Source organism: Zingiber officinale, chromosome 4A (assembly GCF_018446385.1).
Source record: "Zingiber officinale cultivar Zhangliang chromosome 4A, Zo_v1.1, whole genome shotgun sequence".
Lineage (NCBI taxonomy): Eukaryota > Viridiplantae > Streptophyta > Magnoliopsida > Zingiberales > Zingiberaceae > Zingiber > Zingiber officinale.
In genome coordinates this window covers 71,708,099-71,726,207 of record NC_055992.1, presented here as the reverse complement: position 1 = coordinate 71,726,207, position 18,109 = coordinate 71,708,099, and the positions used below count along the sequence as shown (strand labels likewise).

General features: G+C 36.0%; 1 protein-coding gene across 4 annotated transcripts in view; it reads right to left on the bottom strand.

Moving 5' to 3' along the window:
- The window catches only part of LOC121969985 (mechanosensitive ion channel protein 2, chloroplastic-like), a 50,049-nt gene that overhangs the window by 12,467 nt on the left and 19,473 nt on the right, over positions 1–18,109 (bottom strand). For 2 of the 4 annotated variants that reach the window (XM_042520358.1, XM_042520359.1), the window contains 8 exons: positions 11,012–11,132; positions 10,812–10,906; positions 10,626–10,739; positions 9,706–9,766; positions 8,276–8,425; positions 8,036–8,146; positions 7,755–7,922; positions 7,521–7,634 (listed from right to left, as the gene is read on the bottom strand). In XM_042520358.1, coding sequence (XP_042376292.1) covers positions 7,521–7,634; positions 7,755–7,922; positions 8,036–8,146; positions 8,276–8,425; positions 9,706–9,766; positions 10,626–10,739; positions 10,812–10,906; positions 11,012–11,132 — 934 coding nt within the window. Of the gene's footprint in view, positions 1–7,520; positions 7,635–7,754; positions 7,923–8,035; positions 8,147–8,275; positions 8,426–9,705; positions 9,767–10,625; positions 10,907–11,011; positions 11,133–18,109 lie in introns of all 4 variants that reach the window. The other 2 variants (XM_042520355.1, XM_042520356.1) reach the window with 1 other exon arrangement.

Below are 18,109 nucleotides of genomic sequence, written 5' to 3'. Positions count from 1 at the left end.
TGGCACTATGGATGCCAATTACAAAGAAATTCAATAGGTTGCTCACACAGTTTCTAACTGCAACATGCCAAGCTAGAGTGGACCATAACTCCTCATTTTTTCATACGCTTGTAAAAAGAAATAACCAACGCAATGTATTCATAGTGATGGAGAGGGAGGATGGCAATCTTACTTAATCTTTTAGGGAGGTTGTTGGAGCATTTATTAATTATTTTCAAAACCAACTTGGCACACAAGTGGACAGGACTGAATTCCCAACATCTTGCTTGCAATTTGGTCAATTTATTCAAACGACATAGCATGAACAACTAGTCCACCGTGAGACAGTTGAGGAGATCAAGGAGGCACTCTTTGACATACTCAGATGGCTATGGATCAAGGTTTTTTGAGCAAGCTTGGGACAATGTTGGAGGGGATTTTTCTAATGTAGTCCTCGAATCTTCAACAGTAGGAAGCTACTTAAGAAATGGAACCATACTTTGATTTCTCTAGTCCCGAAGTCTTCCCATGCCAGTAAAGTGATAGATTATAGACTTATCTTCTGTTGTACAGTCTTCTACAAAGTCATCTTAAAGTTATTGATAGGTCATCTAGCAAATATTATGGACAAGTTTTTACATCAGTCACAAGCTGCATTTGTAAAGGGCCGACTCATTAAAGATAGCATCAACTTGACCAAGATCATTTCGGGAAATATAACCAAAAATGATTGTCTCCAAGGTGCATTATGAAGATTGATCGGCAAAAGGCATTTGACTTGGTCTGGGATTTCCTAAAGGAGGCTCTTCTTGGGTTGTAATTTCTAGGGAGGTTTATAGATTGGATTACGGAATGTGTGAGTGACCACTACCTCATACTCACTTGTCATTAATGGAGGGACTTTTAGGTTATTCCGGGAACTAAGGGCTACGACAAGGAGATCCATTGTCACCATATCCATTTGGAATATGTATTTTGGGAGATAAATTCAGTAGTGCAGAGTTAGCTCGACCTTTAGATTCCATCCTCAATGTGTGCCCCTAGGGCTAACTCACCTAGCTTATGTTGATGATGTCCTCTTATTCAATAAGGGTGATGAGAATTCGATTGTCGTATTATCTACCTATTTGTATGAATTTGAGGAAACAGCTAGTCTTTGGGTTAACAAGCTAAAATCCTGCATCTACTTGGCTGGAGTTAAGGATCGGGGCATGAGGTTGTTGTCCAGCATAGGTTTTCGGGAAGGAGCTATACCATCTAGATATCTTGGAGTTCCTCTTCCAGTTGAGTGGCTTCGGATTTCGGACTAGAGCCCTCTCCTTGACTCCTTAGTTCGGCGTGTTAATGGATGGCCAAGACACACTCTATCTTATACGAGCAAGGCGCAACTTATTTCCTCGGTGCTTCAAGGTGTGAAATGTTTTATGTCCTTGCCTGTGCCTCTTGGAGTCATAGATGGTATCTATAGCATTTGCAGGTCTTTTATGTGGATATCTAAGCACCATCCAGTATCTTGGGCTAATATGTGTAAATCAAAGGAGAAAGCAGACTTGGGTTTCCGAGAGTTAAAGAGATGGAACTTAGCTCTACTAGCTAAAGGTGCTTTGGCAGATTAAGGTGAAAGCAGATACTCTTGGGATTAAATGGGTCCACCACATGTATCTAAGGCGTACAAATGTGTGCTCTTGGGAAGTAGCCTCTACATACTCCCCCTTGATTAAGAGGTTACTACTAATACGGGATGGAATTCTTTCGGATGTGTGTTCGTCGACTGCTGCTAGACAAAGACGGGCAACTTGGTTCGCACAAGATAGTGGAGTGGCTTGGGCATATGACTTCTTTAGACATCCCAGTCCAAAGAAGGTATGGGTATGAACGGTGTGGAAGACGTACTTGTAGTCTCGTCACTCTACCACTTGCTGGATGATGGCCTTGGAGCGTCTTCACACTAAAGACAATCAGGAGTACTTGGAGGATAGGTAGTGTACATTTTGTCAACAGGTATTGGAGACATAGGAGCATTTGTTTTTTGGGTGTCCCCCTATTGCTAAGTTATAGAGGGTCAACGATTGGTTTTATATATGGCAAGAGATGTCCACTTTCAAACGGACTTTAAGGGTGTTTGGGAGATGCTATTGTGGGAATAGGGTATTAACGAAGGCTCGGTACTTGACTTTATCTTCGTTAATACACTATGTATGGAGAGCTAGAAACAAATGTATCTTTGAGGCTGAGCAATTGAATGTTGAGGGGATATTCAGGAGTGTGAGTATACATATATATAGGTCTTTAGGGGTGTACTCTGATCTGATATTGTGTCAATTATGCATAGCCAATATAGACCATTTTGTGTTCTCTTGACGTATGATATGATATTTTTTCTTATAAAAAAATGATTATGAACAAAGTTACAAACAAAGTTATCAATTAGTAAAAGAGAGACTCATATTCCTAATTTGTCCTTATGTTACCTAAAATTAGTTTTTTTTTATTCTCTTAGGATAGTCTATCAATTGAGAAAGTAGGCCACGATTAATGCATGTTCAATGCCCCTTAGAGGTGGGATCTCTTCTATCCCAGAAGATATGTCACTAAATACCATTAATGGCATGCTTAGTGTCACTAGATGTCTCTTACAAGGGTAAGTTATCAAGAGATTCTTCTAGGGTTAAATATAATGGCTCATTTAAAGGTTATGTAGTGTAGAAACACTAGGTAAGGTAGGAACTATCTCTTGTTCTAATCGAAATCATTTTGAGTACTTTAATTTTCTCCTAAAGTTAAAGATGAACTAAATCATCACTATTTTAAATTTATCTTTGGACTCTTTCACAAGGATGACTCTAGGAAAAGAGCCTTTTGTTGTTGTTTCCTAGGGCACTGGGTTGGCGTCGCTCCTAGATCTTTCACTTATTTTCTAGGATAGATTAATGTGAGGTTCTCAAAGGTTTTCTTCATTATTTTCTCAGTTTAGATTTAGAAGGATTAGCTTTGGCCAAGTTTAATGTTCTCAGTATTTTAAGGTACATGTATTCCCCCTTTCATTGTGTAAGGGAGAGATCATATAACCATGCCCATGAAGAATAAGATAAGCGATGTTCATGAGGTCCATCACATACCATGTCATGTACAAGCTCATTTAGATAATAAATAGACAACTCTTTTTGATGGGAAGGATGTTTATCTACCTATGCAAATTTATAACTTGAGTGACTAGATAAGATGTGAGTTGAATCATAGTAAGGATCATCATGGAAATGACATTGATGAAACTCTAATTATCATACAAGTCATTTAATGTGTATCTTATTACACTAAGTCTTGTAAGTTATCTTTCAGCCTCATGGATGCTTTTACTTAAAGACTATATATCTTCATTTTCATTATTTGAAAAAAAAGGGTCAAGGTTGTCCAAATTTTCTTAAATTTAACCTTGTCTTGAGACCTTTGCACCTAACATCTATATCTCTTATAACAATAGCTGTAAACCTTTGCACCTAGCATCTATATCTCTTACAACAATACGAGTAAAGGTGTTTTCTTTCAACATGTTGATCAAAGGTTTTTGACAAATAAATACCTAAGTAGAATAGAAAGATGCACTAGGGCATAATGAAGAAAATATTTTTTTCTTTTTTGCATTATTTTAAATAAAGAATGATGTTTAAACTACATATAGATAATAAAAAAACTATCAGTATGATTCTATATTATTTTTCCATGAATATGATATGAAGGTATGAATGATATGAGAGAAATTAAATGTAGACTAACTATCAAAATTTCCGTAAGATATCAATCAATGAGGCAAAATCAAGTTCTTAGTCTCAATTGAAAGTTCTTGTATTAAATTTGATCACCCTGCACTAAATCCTATTCTTATGTTTTTCTTAGACTGAATCGAATCTTACAAAAGATCTAAAATATAACTAATTATTGAATAGTGGTCACTTCCTTTTTTATTTTTTTCCCACGTGATACCCTGGGATAATGATCCTCTTCCAACTCAGCATCCAGCCTACATGACCAGACTCCAATACAGTTGCATGAGGTATAATTAGGTATAATCCACACATGACCCACATCTTGTAATCCACAAGTCCAATAACCTATAAGGATTTTAGAGTAGGATCCTCTATACAAGATTGGCAACGGTACGATTGTGAAATCTCTAGTATGAATCACTAACCTTACATTCTTCCTCTTCATTTTTACTGGGTTTTTTTCTTCCATGACACAATGAGACCTCACCAGAATGATTCCTGACACCCTTTGACACATGTTAATCCATGCAGATTCGACCTCATCACAGAGAAGTTTCGTGAACAATGTCCAGCAATTAAGATTGTAAATGACATTCATGAAAAAGCTTAGTGTTCAATTCGATAAAGCTCGTTTATATTTGTTTAATTGTAAAAGGATATATACAATAAACAATCTTGAATATTAGTGAACTCGGATCGTCAATGTTCATGAATAATGTATATGAATAATTTATGAATGCATATATTTATTAATTTATATAAAATGTAATTGCCAAAAATATATATGAAAAATATTCATACACAATTTTATAAATTTTTTTAGGTTTTTCGAAACCTAATATTCATAATATGTTAAAAATAAGAAATAGTATAAACTTCATGAATAGATAAAAATTTAACATAAATTATAAGAAAAACAACATTGATAGTTGAGCTCAATTAAAATCTTGAAAAATGTTCATGAACACGCTTGAGTTCGGCTCGAGCTCAATAAGATGTTTAATAAACAAGCTTGAGCACAACTAAGCTTGTCTTGGCTTGGCTTGGCTTATCTCGTCTACACCCCTACCCGCGATGCAATAGATTTTCACCGCATCATTTTAGCGCATTAGTGGGAACTCAAGAAAAAGACATTGAGAATGAAGAAAACTCTTTATATACACCTCTAGAGGCTAGTGGCGGCAGGAGGGGGCAACGAGTGAAAGCCCATTCTATATATCTCCTTAGGCACACCACACCCGACCACTTGATTAGTTAGGGTTTTGATTATGCAACTGAAATCATAACCATAGATTCAAAATTCTTATTGGCAAGATCACGGTCCAAGCCTCCCAGTGAAAAGAAAAGAATGGCAGGGCAGCCGAAACATCAAACTCAAAGATGTTTCCTCTTGCCTTGCCATTCACCTCCATTAACAATGAGAATTCGCTACCGCCTTAGGAGAGCAAAGGAACCCCCTAGGGAAGACAAATAATCGATCAAAATGGTTGCCATTTTGCTTCTCGAGGTTTCGTTGAAGATCTTCACCACAGAGACCCTTTGCACCACTACTAACCGATGTCAAGGAATCCATCTCTCTCTCTCTCTCTCTCTCTCTCTCCACAATTCGTGGCCTTAGCTTTGTGGCCATCATGACCTAAGCACCGAAGGTGTTTTGTTCCCACTGCTCTCTCACACGTGTTCATCCATACAGATCCAGCCACATCATGAGGAGAAGCTTCGTCATTCACGTCCTGCAAAGAAAAAAAAATTCATTGCATCACCATGGAATGAACTTGTGACTTGCATATTGAAGTTGAGCAAAGAGTGGTTGTGATGCAACTAGATGTGGCCAGCCAATGACTAAGAAGTACCAAACATGAATGGTTGGTGGCGATTAGTTGGACATGCAAATAGTGAACACACCAAGGTTCTTAGTGGATAACAGGCTTGTTCGGAAGATAGAAGCTACTAGTTAGATAAAGAGGCAATAAATGGAAGGCTCACATGTGGTAAAACACTAGATCATTGACCTAACATAGTGGCTCAAGGAAGAGAAAGAGGCAACAAGTCTTTAGCAAGAGGGAAAAGAGAGGGGGGCGTAGGGTTTCAAAAAGGATCATGGAGGATTATTAAACCAACAAGAAAGGAGGAAGAGATATCAAGGGTTTTCCTATTGTTGATGATCAAAACAATGTCATTGCTCAACAATAAATGTAAAGTATCTTTTTTTGTGAGTAATGCTAGGGTGTTTCTCCCGTTAAGGCAATAGGTCATGTAGGAGAGTTAAGCCTACTATGGCAACTAGGCAATGGTGGTGACATTACATTGGTGGGATGAAGGTGGTAAACAAAATCCACCGGTGCAGGAGACAATACTACACAAGCATGATAAGAGTATCACAGCTATAACCCTCACTTGAAGGCAATAACGCTAAAAAAGGAGTACCTAAAGGGAGTAATGTGTTACACACTAAATATATAAGCACAATTAACATCCACAACAAAGGTAGCTGCCATGAGCATGGGTGTAGATGTCACACACAAGATAAGAGAAGGTTCTTTTCTACTTTGATTATTCTTCTGTTGGATTCACAAAGTATGGCAAGCACTCAAGACTTTGTGATTAATTTGAGCAACTACCATGAAGAATACATTGAGTTCAACTTTGATACCATTTTCTACAAAACAAAAATTCACCAAGAAAAATATCATTAAAAAACGTGGACATAACATGGAAATTAGAGTCTCTTTCAATATAATGACTCTAACCCAAACATGCTTAGAAACATACCAAATTAAATTATACATAAACTATACCAAAAAAAACCTTAAAACAACAAGACCTCTACCAAATACTACATTAAATATCTTACTCTACTAAACAAAAAAGATCTACCAAGATAAACAATTAGAAGGTTCTTTTCTACTTTGATTATTCTTCTGTTGGATTCACAAAGTATGGCAAGCACTCAAGACTTTGTGATTAATTTGAGCAACTACCATGAAGAATACATTGAGTTCAACTTTGATACCATTTTCTACAAAACAAAAATTCACCAAGAAAAATATCATTAAAAAACGTGGACATAACATGGAAATTAGAGTCTCTTTCAATATAATGACTCTAACCCAAACATGCTTAGAAACATACCAAATTAAATTATACATAAACTATACCAAAAAAAACCTTAAAACAACAAGACCTCTACCAAATACTACATTAAATATCTTACTCTACTAAACAAAAAAGATCTACCAAGATAAACAATTAGAAGGTTCTTTTCTACTTTGATTATTCTTCTGTTGGATTCACAAAGTATGGCAAGCACTCAAGACTTTGTGATTAATTTGAGCAACTACCATGAAGAATACATTGAGTTCAACTTTGATACCATTTTCTACAAAACAAAAATTCACCAAGAAAAATATCATTAAAAAACGTGGACATAACATGGAAATTAGAGTCTCTTTCAATATAATGACTCTAACCCAAACATGCTTAGAAACATACCAAATTAAATTATACATAAACTATACCAAAAAAAACCTTAAAACAACAAGACCTCTACCAAATACTACATTAAATATCTTACTCTACTAAACAAAAAAGATCTACCAAGATAAACAATTAAAATGTATGGAAGTTTTTAAATTAAAATAAGATTCCTAATTTCCATCAGCTCATTTAACCAACACCAACTGAAACCGAGACATAAATCCTTTATACTAATTACACAATTAGGTAAACTCAATGAATTCAAATTAAAACAAAAATTTGTCACTTGAGGATTCTCACCAGAAGTGCTTGATTTTCTGGGTCCATGTTGTCCAAAAATACTCTTCTATGCAACCTTTGCTGTTCAATTTGAGGATTCTTTGCTAAAACTTTTCGCATATCTGCTACAATGTTCTGCCAAAAAAATTTAAAGAATAAAATAGAACTTAGTAAAAAAAAAACTCTTCCAACATTAAGTAGAGGCAATATTAACAACAAATCATTACTAAATTACAAAAGCTCCTTTTTACTCACACTGATTTTGTTAACATCCAAATGGCTGATGGCAAGATGGGTTTTAATACGCCAATGTGACTTCTGACTCAGATTTCTCACAACATTAACAGTGAATTTATGGTTTGGAATATGAACTGCTTCACGATCATCACCTCTTATGATAGTCGGAGACCACCAGCCAACATGCTGCACATTTGTCCCAACATCAAATATGATATTGGACACAACTCTTGATAATAAGCCATATCAATTGCATATAGGCAACTATTTCAGTCTTCATACAACTTTGTGTAACTAACCTCCACAGTACCAGAAACCTCATAGCCCTCAATCTTTGTCTGAATCCACTCATTCACCACAAATGGTCGTGTTGCATGTATCATTACACTTGAAAGAAAATTTGTGAATATCTGCAAATAAACACTTTTAAACTCGATATTTCGCACAACAATTACTTTGTACTTCAATCATTTCCAAGATCCAAGATAAACTTCCAAATTAAGAAAAACGAATAACAAAGATGCAAGTTCCAAACATACTTCACGACCAGCAAGAGTCAACAGCACTGTCCCAAGACCACCAGCAGTGATCCATTTCTGGGTGGAAAAGCCAAGCAACTCCATGAATAAAGAAACAGAAGCAACCCACACTGCAGTATAAATAGCCCTTCCAGCAAATTCAAACCCCATCTGGACAATACAAATTCAACATTACAAAATATTTACACAACTTAAAAAGAATAAGCAAGCTAAAAGATAGACTAAGGTTATTCTCAAACAATGGAACTATCTCATTATTAGCCATAGTTTCAAGCCAAGCGTTCTGTATGAACTATTTGGGATTTTCTCTCTCCATTGAGCATTATGCAAGGTTATATTCAAATCATTAACAATATTAAATAAGCTAATATGTTTTTTACAATATTTGCTTGCAGCTTCCGCTCTATCAATTCAAATCGTGCAACTATAGAATCTACTGAACTCTCAAAAATGAGACTGTAAAGAACAAAAAAAAGGAAAACGGTGATTTTTTATAACATTCTCATGTAAGCTGTTTCCCTAGGAAGAACATGATTTCCTATGTCTCTTTTTTGGTAGTTGAGAGAATTTTTCCAATGAACTGCTTCCCTAGGAAGAAGATGATTTCTGATGTAGCTTCTAAAGGTTTACCAGAAGTCATCGTATCCCTATATATTACTTTTTCTGGACAAAGGGATAGTATTGCAAACTAATACCTATGATTTTTTTAATATATTATATGCAGAAGCACTAAGAGGACCTTTTTCATACAAACTTGAGTTAGAGCTCCTCTTTTTATAAACTCCATGTTAAGACACTATGGAAACAAAACTGTTCGTATTTTTACATAGAAACATGGTAAAACTTGGTTGTGCATTCACCAACCATGGTGACTAGAATCAGAAATATATTTGTGGAGCCTTAATAAGAGTTTTGGGGTTTGACATTACTAGGGTATTTTAAACAATAGGGATCATTTCCCATAATCATCCAGGATATCAATGATTAATCAGTCCTCCGAACATAGAGAAAGTCCTTTTTACATTTTGTTGTAACTGAACAAGGAGAAAAGATAAGTGTTAAGTTTGCATGAATTACACAGATCCATCAATACAATTATGGAAGTTTCACATCAATCTTTAAACTACTATACATTATCTACAGACAACAATATCATGCATTCATGCATTCATGCATGCATATATATTGCGAGGGTTGCAATACCAAAACCTGTTTAAAATACATAACATAGAAAAATTTAAAGCGCACCTACTATGTTAAAGTGGCTCTCCATGGGTTCTATGAACTTTAGAATGAAGTTCAGAACTAAATTCAGACTATGTAACATTAAACACAGCAAACCAGTCTTTTTAGTAAATCTCTATGGAAATCCTCATTTTAAAGAATCTCAAAATGAATTTCAGTAGCAAATTGAATGGAAAAAAGCATACTTTTCTTGTATCATCAGCCCCAGTAGTTTCCATGAAGAATTTTTGTGACTGCTGAATCAAGCTGAAAAACTAAGTAAAATAAGTGCCGTTTATCATTTCTGTAGAATTTTCAGCCATGTTCTTTATACAATTGTTACAGGCTATTCAACAAAATGACAAGCAGACAAGAAAAGTAAGCTTGAGAAATGATACAATCCTTGGGACTATTATCCTTTCTTTCAACAAAGAACCAGATCTGTTTGTTGAATATCCTCTCTAATCAATAAAAAAAATACAGAATATCACAATAACCCATTGTTAACATCATAAATATATATTTTGGTCTTCTTCTAAATAGATTAATCTTCTAGGATAAGTGGTTAGCCAATCAACGTGGGGTTTGAATCTCACTTGTGTTAAAAAAAATATTAAATCAACTTATATAGGGAGGTCGGGGAGGTTGAGTCAATCAAATCTAGTACTTTGCATTTTGCAAAAGGCTTTTCTCCGCAACTTGAACTCGTGACCTCAAGGTCACATGGCAGCAACTTTACTGTTCCGGCTTCAAGGAGATTAACATAAATATATAAATTGCTTCCTTTACTCTTGAGTAACGCTAATTTGAAGTAAATGGTAAGACAATCAACTTTACCCCATCTCCAACTATTTGAGATCACTTACAAATTTACAATTTACAATTTACTAATATGTACCTTCTAATTCCTTAAGATGCAAACTAGAAATAAAAACTGAGACTTCTATATTTTAATTCAACGTTCCTGAATTCAACTTTTGGCCTTGTCCAGTTTACTCACAAAAGGAAAGAAAACACAATGTGTCTACACAATCATGCAAGTCAAATAATATGTACCAGCAGGAGCTGCAACAGCAATCCAATTGCAATATCATGTATAGCAATTCTCATAAAACTGTGTACTCACCTTGACAGACAATAGGCAACTGTCAACACTGTTGATAAAGACTTAACAAAGTTCAGAAAACGTATTTTAACTGCTTGGCTTGCTTCTAAGGGTAGAACTACACGATCAAGAATGCTGCAAGGGTACAGCTTTTGATTAAAATGAGAAAAGAATAAGGATGCCTTTTTTACAAGTAATTCAGCAAACCTGCAGAGAATAATGGTTCCAGACCAAAGCAACAGTGGTTGAACATACGAGGTGGAAATATGGTATGCTCTACTCTTTTTCCAGTTAGTGTCATTCTGTTAACAGCATTAATAAAAAAACATAGTAGTATAAAAATTTGTAGAAAAAAGATAATATAGAAAGGAAAAGAGAGAGAGACAAAAATCATCCATAATTCTTACACGAAAATGGCTTCTCAGATAACGCATCAATGGCCCAAGAAACCATAGAGCAAAAGCAATGATCCCAATAGCAGGGATTATCTGAATATATAGAGGACTTCCAAGATAAGAATTGCAAGACCTATGAGACAAACATAGCCAATCAGGCTTAAAAAATTTCTTCTAAACTCTAACCGTAGCTACAACTAAGGAAAAATCAATGAGATGCTGTTAGATCTAAAAAGCATACCAATCAAAACAAGTTATCAGCAACAATCTACGTTAGCAAGGGCATTTAGTAAAAAAGCTAAGAAACTAAATATCTAAAGTTCAGACTTCCTAAAGGAAAACACAGATATGGCTAAACCTAGCATAATCTTTTTAACGTTTAAGACTAAGCTAAATGCAGAAAATATGTTATTCAAAAATGACCTTGAAAAGAATATTTTATGGCAATAAAAGTGTTGAATAGAATACCGCTCCCAAAAATGATGTCTTATCAATCAATACATATGACCATAAATATACTTTTGACAAAAGAATAGTTATAGTCATGCTTTGAAATTTGACCCATGTCCGGGTTTCGATCTCTAACCGGAACAATATGATTTTGGTATTGTGTCATGCCGAATAGTTTCAGTATTTTAAAAATATAAAATATATTAATTAAAAATTAAAAAAAAATACTTTTTTAAAAAGAAAAAAATATGAGATCGCTGCTCTTCTATATGATAAATAAATAAATAAAACAAAAATTTTAGTATATATTTTTTAAATTAAAATAAATAAATAAATATATATATATATATATATATATATATATATATATATTAAATTAATAAGATAATTTTATTAGAGTTTTATTAAGTCTATTTAGGTTATCCTATTTATATGTAGGAGTTAATGAAAATTATTAACCTAAACATTTAAAATTTTAACCTAAGTCACCAAAGTATGCCTGCAACCCTATAGAGGTCCATGGTGTCAATTCCAGCCTCTATACCAGTTCTAGTTGTGGTTCCAATGCCGAGCGGAATGAAATTTCACCTGTTTCACTCGACATGGAACAAAATTTTAAACCATGGTTATAATAGAAGTTGTGCAACATATATATCAAAGAAATTAAACTGTCTTGATAAAAATCAATGAGAAACAACAACACAATTGATATGACCAAATTTTTAATATAAGACAAGAATTTATTTAAATTAAGGAGAATTTTTCACTTTGGTCATATAATAAACGAAATACAAGAAAAGAAACAAGTATTAGAAGAAAGTGGAAAAGAAAAGTTAAAGAAATCATTAGTTTAATTTCTTAAGAATAACTAATAGCAAGGTAATATTCAACATAAAAAACATTATGTTTCCATCTTGTCCATTCGGAAACACAATTCATTAATAAAAAGTAAAAAAGGAATCCCAAAATTAGAAAAGAAATACTAGAATCCATGAAGCAACCAAAGAAGTCCAAATTCAACCAAAAGTAAATATTCATGAACACAAGTGTTAAAATTCTGAAACAAAAGAAATTTGTTGAGCTGCTGCTATCTCCTAAACCTATTCCCGTGCTAATCTCGGGTCTGTCCAATTGTTTGTAGGTTGTTAGTTCTATCAAGAAGGTTGCAACTGCTATTCATGTGTTTAAATGTTATTTGGCAATTGAATATGGGTGTTCTCTTGAAGGACTGTGAATTGATCTTGAGATATGGATAAAGGGTAGTCCGGTGCACGAAGCTCCCGCTATGCGGGGTCCCGGGGAAGGATCCATTGTACGCAGCCTTACCCTGCTTTTTGCAAGAGACTGTTTCCAGGATTTGAACCCGTGACCTTTTTGGTCACATGACAACAGCTTTACCGTTGCACCAAGGCTCCCCTTCTTAAGATATGGATACTCTTGTTAAATTTCTTTACTATTTTTTTTTTGGTGGGGGGTGGGGTATAATTGTCTTATAGGAGAGGCTTTTGCTTTTGCTTTCTTTCTTTTTTTGGTTGTATAGTATAGGAGAGGCTTTTGTGATTTTTTTGATGTGGGAGACACACTATATATTTTCTGAGTAATGCCTGTCTGTGCAAAAAATCAAAAAAGGGATTGAAATACAGTCAAATCTGGCACCATAGAACATTTGCTGTATATATAAGAATTGTTGAAAATATAAGTATATGCTCATCGCAAGATCTCCATATTGTGAATAAATAAAAAAAGGGTTTTCATGATAAAGTGCCCCCTAATTATAGATATAGAAAATGAAAATTGCACCTACTGGGCTGATAAATTAAATGTAAAGTCCTTATTTCTAAGTCTACTATACAACATGATTTGAAATCTCATACCGTACAACGCGAAACAATTGAAACATATCATTATACCATTGGACACTAAGGTTCAAAATTTTGAGTTGTGTCATAGCTTCAGTCTTTGAACAAAAAGATATTGGATTGTCTGAGTTGAACAGTATCAAGTTTCGATAATTTGTCTGAATAACATGTTTCGCTCAACGTAGTACAAGATTTAAAATCATACTTGGCACATACAATATCTGTTGGTGCAATCGACCCAAGTTTGATCGGTATGATCATGGTTTTGATGTGTGTGTCAAAGAGTTTAAGTTAGGCTTTCATATGTGTTTGATATGTGTTTGAGTCTTGCAGGACTTGGTGAAACACGTGAGGAACTTGGTGCGGCCAAGATTGGAAAGCTCATCCAAGGGCTCAGATCCTAGAATCGGTGAAGGATGGTATGGAAGACATCCGAGTGACCGCTGGACGAGAAGCAATGGAGTGGAGCCGAGGGAAGTGAACTTCAAGACAACGTGAAGGATGGCACAGAGAGGAGCCGCAGGCTCGGGTGCATCTGAGGGACAAAGGCCGAGGAAGAGGACTTCAAAAGTGACTCCGGAAAGGATGAGTGTGTGAGAATGTAATGGACCAGTCGACTGATCCAATTTCACAGAAAGCACAGAATGCTTATGTGCTCTTCGGCTAAGGGGACCAGTCGACTAGTCCCATGACCAGTCGACTGGTATATGGCCGTTGGCAAAGGATGGCTTCTGCAGAGAGTCGTTGGCCGTGTCTAACGGCTACATCAGTCGACTGTGCATGGACCAGTCGACTGATGTCGGGGTTGAGTTGATGTGATGATCAACTCTCTCCTTTTATTTATAGGAAGTTTTGGGGCTTGAAGAAGGTTACTCATGCTTATTGAATAACTCCTAGTCTTTGCCCAAAGCTTCCAAATCTACTCTCTTCCTCCCAAACCTAAACTTCATCATTGTAAAGAGAAAGAGATCCTTTGTGAGAGATTTGCTCCACCGAGAAGGAGAAAGCTCTAGCCGGAGATTGCCGGGGATTGATCCACCGAAGGATCAAGGGTTCGTCCACCTCAAGGATACGTCGTGGAGTAGGAGCAAGCAATCTCCGAACCACGTTACATCGAGCTTGTTAGCGATTTGGTATTCTTTCGTTATTATTTTCATTAGTTAATTGTATTTCCGCTTGCGCACTAACTTTGTAGGAGAAGCAATCGATTTGGGGGTGACCTAGCTATCCAACTCTCTTTCAAGCCGACCATCGATCACTTACAAGTGGTATCAGAGCGAGGACGCTCTTGATCAGACTAATCGCCAAGAAGAGCAACATCATCAAATGGTCAGCTCAAGTATTCATCCACCCAAATTCGAAGGAGATTTCTCTTGGTAGAAGAAAAGAATGGAAATATTTTTCGATACCGATTTTGTTATAATGCTAATCATGAGAAGTGGTTTTGAATCACTTAAGGATGAACGCAATGAGACAATCGACATAACAAAATGGACCAAGAAGCAAAAGGAAGAGCATTTAGCAAACTCAAAGGCAATGCATCACCTACTAAATGTTCTTCCCCAACAAGAAGTGACTAGGATTCGAAACTACACAAGCGCCAAGGACTTGTGGGAGAAACTAGTGGAGCTTTATGAAGGAACATCGGAAGCAAAATTAGCAAGAAGAGACCTCCTTCGAACTCAACTCACTAATATCAAGCTTGAAAAAGGAGAAAAGGTATCAATTTTACATTCTAGAATTAAGAAAATTTTAAATTGTTCTTCCCCAACAAGAAGTGACTAGGATTGGAAACTACACAAGCGCAAAGGACTTGTGGGAGAAACTAGTGGAGCTTTATGAAGGAACATCGGAAGCAAAATTAGCAAGAAGAGACCTCCTTCGAGCTCAACTCATCAATATCAAGCTTGAAAAAGGAGAAAAGGTATCAATTTTGCATTCTAGAATCAAGGAAATTTTAAATGGACTAACAAGTGTAGGAGAGACACTTACAAACCAATCATCATAATAAAAGCCATCAATGCTTTCCCAAGAAACTCAACATGGAGCTCAATTGTAGACTCATTCTATATTTCAAAGGACCTAGAGAAGAGCTCTCTAGATGAATTCTTTTCCACGATGGAGCTTCATGAGACACGAGTTGAAGGGCTAGATGGAGAAAGATCAAGAGAAGTAGCCCTTGTGGCAAACAAAGAAAAGGGGAAGAAGAAGAAAGCTCCATCTCCATCATCTTCCGATTCCGAGGAGTCAAGTGCCTCAATGGATAGCGATCAAGAGACATATAAGGTAAGGAAGATGAGAAAAACATTTAAATCTTTTTCTACAAACAAATCACATGCTAGGAGAAGTTCAAGGGGCAAGAGTAGAAATAGGAAGGTCATTTGCTATAATTCCCAAGGAAAAAGACACATGAGGGATGATTGTCCTCTGTTGAAGAAGAAAGAAGAAAATAAGAAGGAAGAGAAGAAGTCAAAAGAAAAGGGGAAGAAGGTTAAAAACCTAAAGGCTACATGGGATGATCCATCATCATCGGAGGAAGAAGAACATCATGTCTCCCACTTTGCATTAATGGGAGTTGATGACATTACCTCCACCTCATCCGAAAGACAAGAAGGAAGGAGCTCAAGTGAAGATGAAGAAGGGAGCTCAAACTTCTGATTCGGACTTCTCGGTAAGTAAGGTACATAATCTACCTCCTCATGTTTTAATTAAAATTATTACAAGTACAAATGATGATTTGTTTAAGGCTAAAAGGAAAAATAAGTCTTTGAAACATGATATTTACATGCTTGAAGAAAAATTAAAATTCATGTGTTCTAAGGACAATGATATGCATGCTTCTTCTTTAAATTCAAATGATTCATGTTTATTAGAAGAAAATAAGGCCTTAAGGGAAAAGGTAGAATACCTTACCAATACCCTTAAAAAATTTGAAAATGGCTCTAAAACCCTAAACATGATTATTGGGAGCCAAAGGGCAAATTTTAACAAAAAGGGTTTAGGGTATAAGGAATCCAACAATGAAAAAGTCTATCATTGTCTAATTGTTAGGGGGCAACCCAAGACAAAGACCATAGATAGGAAATGGATTCCTAAGGAGTATTTGGTAAACCCAATTAGAAAGAATTTCTATTGGGTGTCAAAGTCAATCCTCAAGGGTTAGAGGATTTTGGGTTAGTCAACCATTGAAATCATAATTCAAATCTTTGAAAAATGATTGATTTGAGACCTTAAGAGGGAGCACTTAGCCTTGATAGAAATTCATGATAAAGAAGGCTAAGTAGAGGTTACCTTACTTCATCTCACAATGACTTTCACTATTTTCTAAACATAGATGTGAGATGATAGGATGATACAAATAATTCACTTAAAAATATATATATATTGAAAACCATGTAAATGTATGTTTATTTCTTAAAATGTTTAAATTTGTTGAATCTTTAGACTCACTAAATCCTATGGTGTAGGTAATGAGAAGACGGAGGGACTTGATGGATGAGCTCGCTCGTATTTGGCTGTGCACACCCGATGACACTTTTCTAGAAGACTAAGTTCCATATACATTAGGACATTGGTTTGCTTTAGCCTAAGTTGTTTATTTTTGTTGAGGAAGACGGTTTAAGTTCTTTCTATTGTCCTGAGTCCATGTACTGACTTGTTTTATATTTGGGTTGTTTCTTTTACATTGGAGTGTCTTTTTCCTCATTCTATTATTATGATGTATGTTTAATTTGGTTGGAGTCAAAACTGATCTCGGTTTAGACACATATTTTGACTAGATAGTTATGAATGGTAAAAACTTGAGTGTGTTTTAGTTGATATCAGAGTGAACGGTTCTGACTAAGGGTTGTGCCTACTGCCGGTTACGGGAAGCTCAAGAAGTTAAGCCTCAATGTTTATATGTTTAAAAGTTTAGTGTATATATTTTCTTTATGCTCAAATAAGTACTCTGGGAAATGCAAGAACTTAACGATAAGACCCTCATTTATGCATGTGATTTTTGTGTTGTTTCTTTTTTCAGTTTGGATATGTACAGAGATGCCCCCTAGGTGGTACATGAGGAGGACTAGAGTGTCGGAGGAGGGGAGGCATGAGGAGACGCCACCGCCTCCGCCTCCATCAGAGGCGACGCATGAGGCACTGCCTCCTCCGCCTCCTCCCTCAAACACTAGCGCACCAGTATGCTAGAAGGTATGGTGAGACTGTCAGAGCAACACGCTGAAACTACTCGCAGGATTTGACTAGAAACAATATACGAACGCTTCAGGAGGATGGATCCCAAGGATTTCTCTGGCACTACATAACCATTCGAGGCAGAGGGATGGATTAGAGCACTGGAAGCAATATTCAAGTTTATTGATATAACAGATGCAAACAAGGTGCATTGCACCACCTATTTACTAAAGAAGGATGCTTCATTATGGTGAGAAGGAGCAAAGAAGTCAGTTGACTTGAACACCTTAACATGGGAGGGGTTGAAAAAGATGTTCTACGAGAAACACTTCACAGCAGGCATGCAGTCAAAGATGAAGAGGGAGTTCATGAGTCTCCGACAAGGAGACCTATCTGCCGCGGAGTATGTTCGGATTTCCGACAGATCTGACCCCCCGGAGGGAAACTGTTTACCTTTGAGGCAATCAAGAATAGACAAATTCCGCACATTATCTCTTGTATTTATGCAAGGTAAGGTACTGTATCGGCTAGCACCTACAGAAATAAAAGAACTGAAAGATCAAATTCAAAAGTTGTTAAATAAGGGATTTATTTACCCCAGTTTCTTCCCAAGGGGAGCACCAGTGCT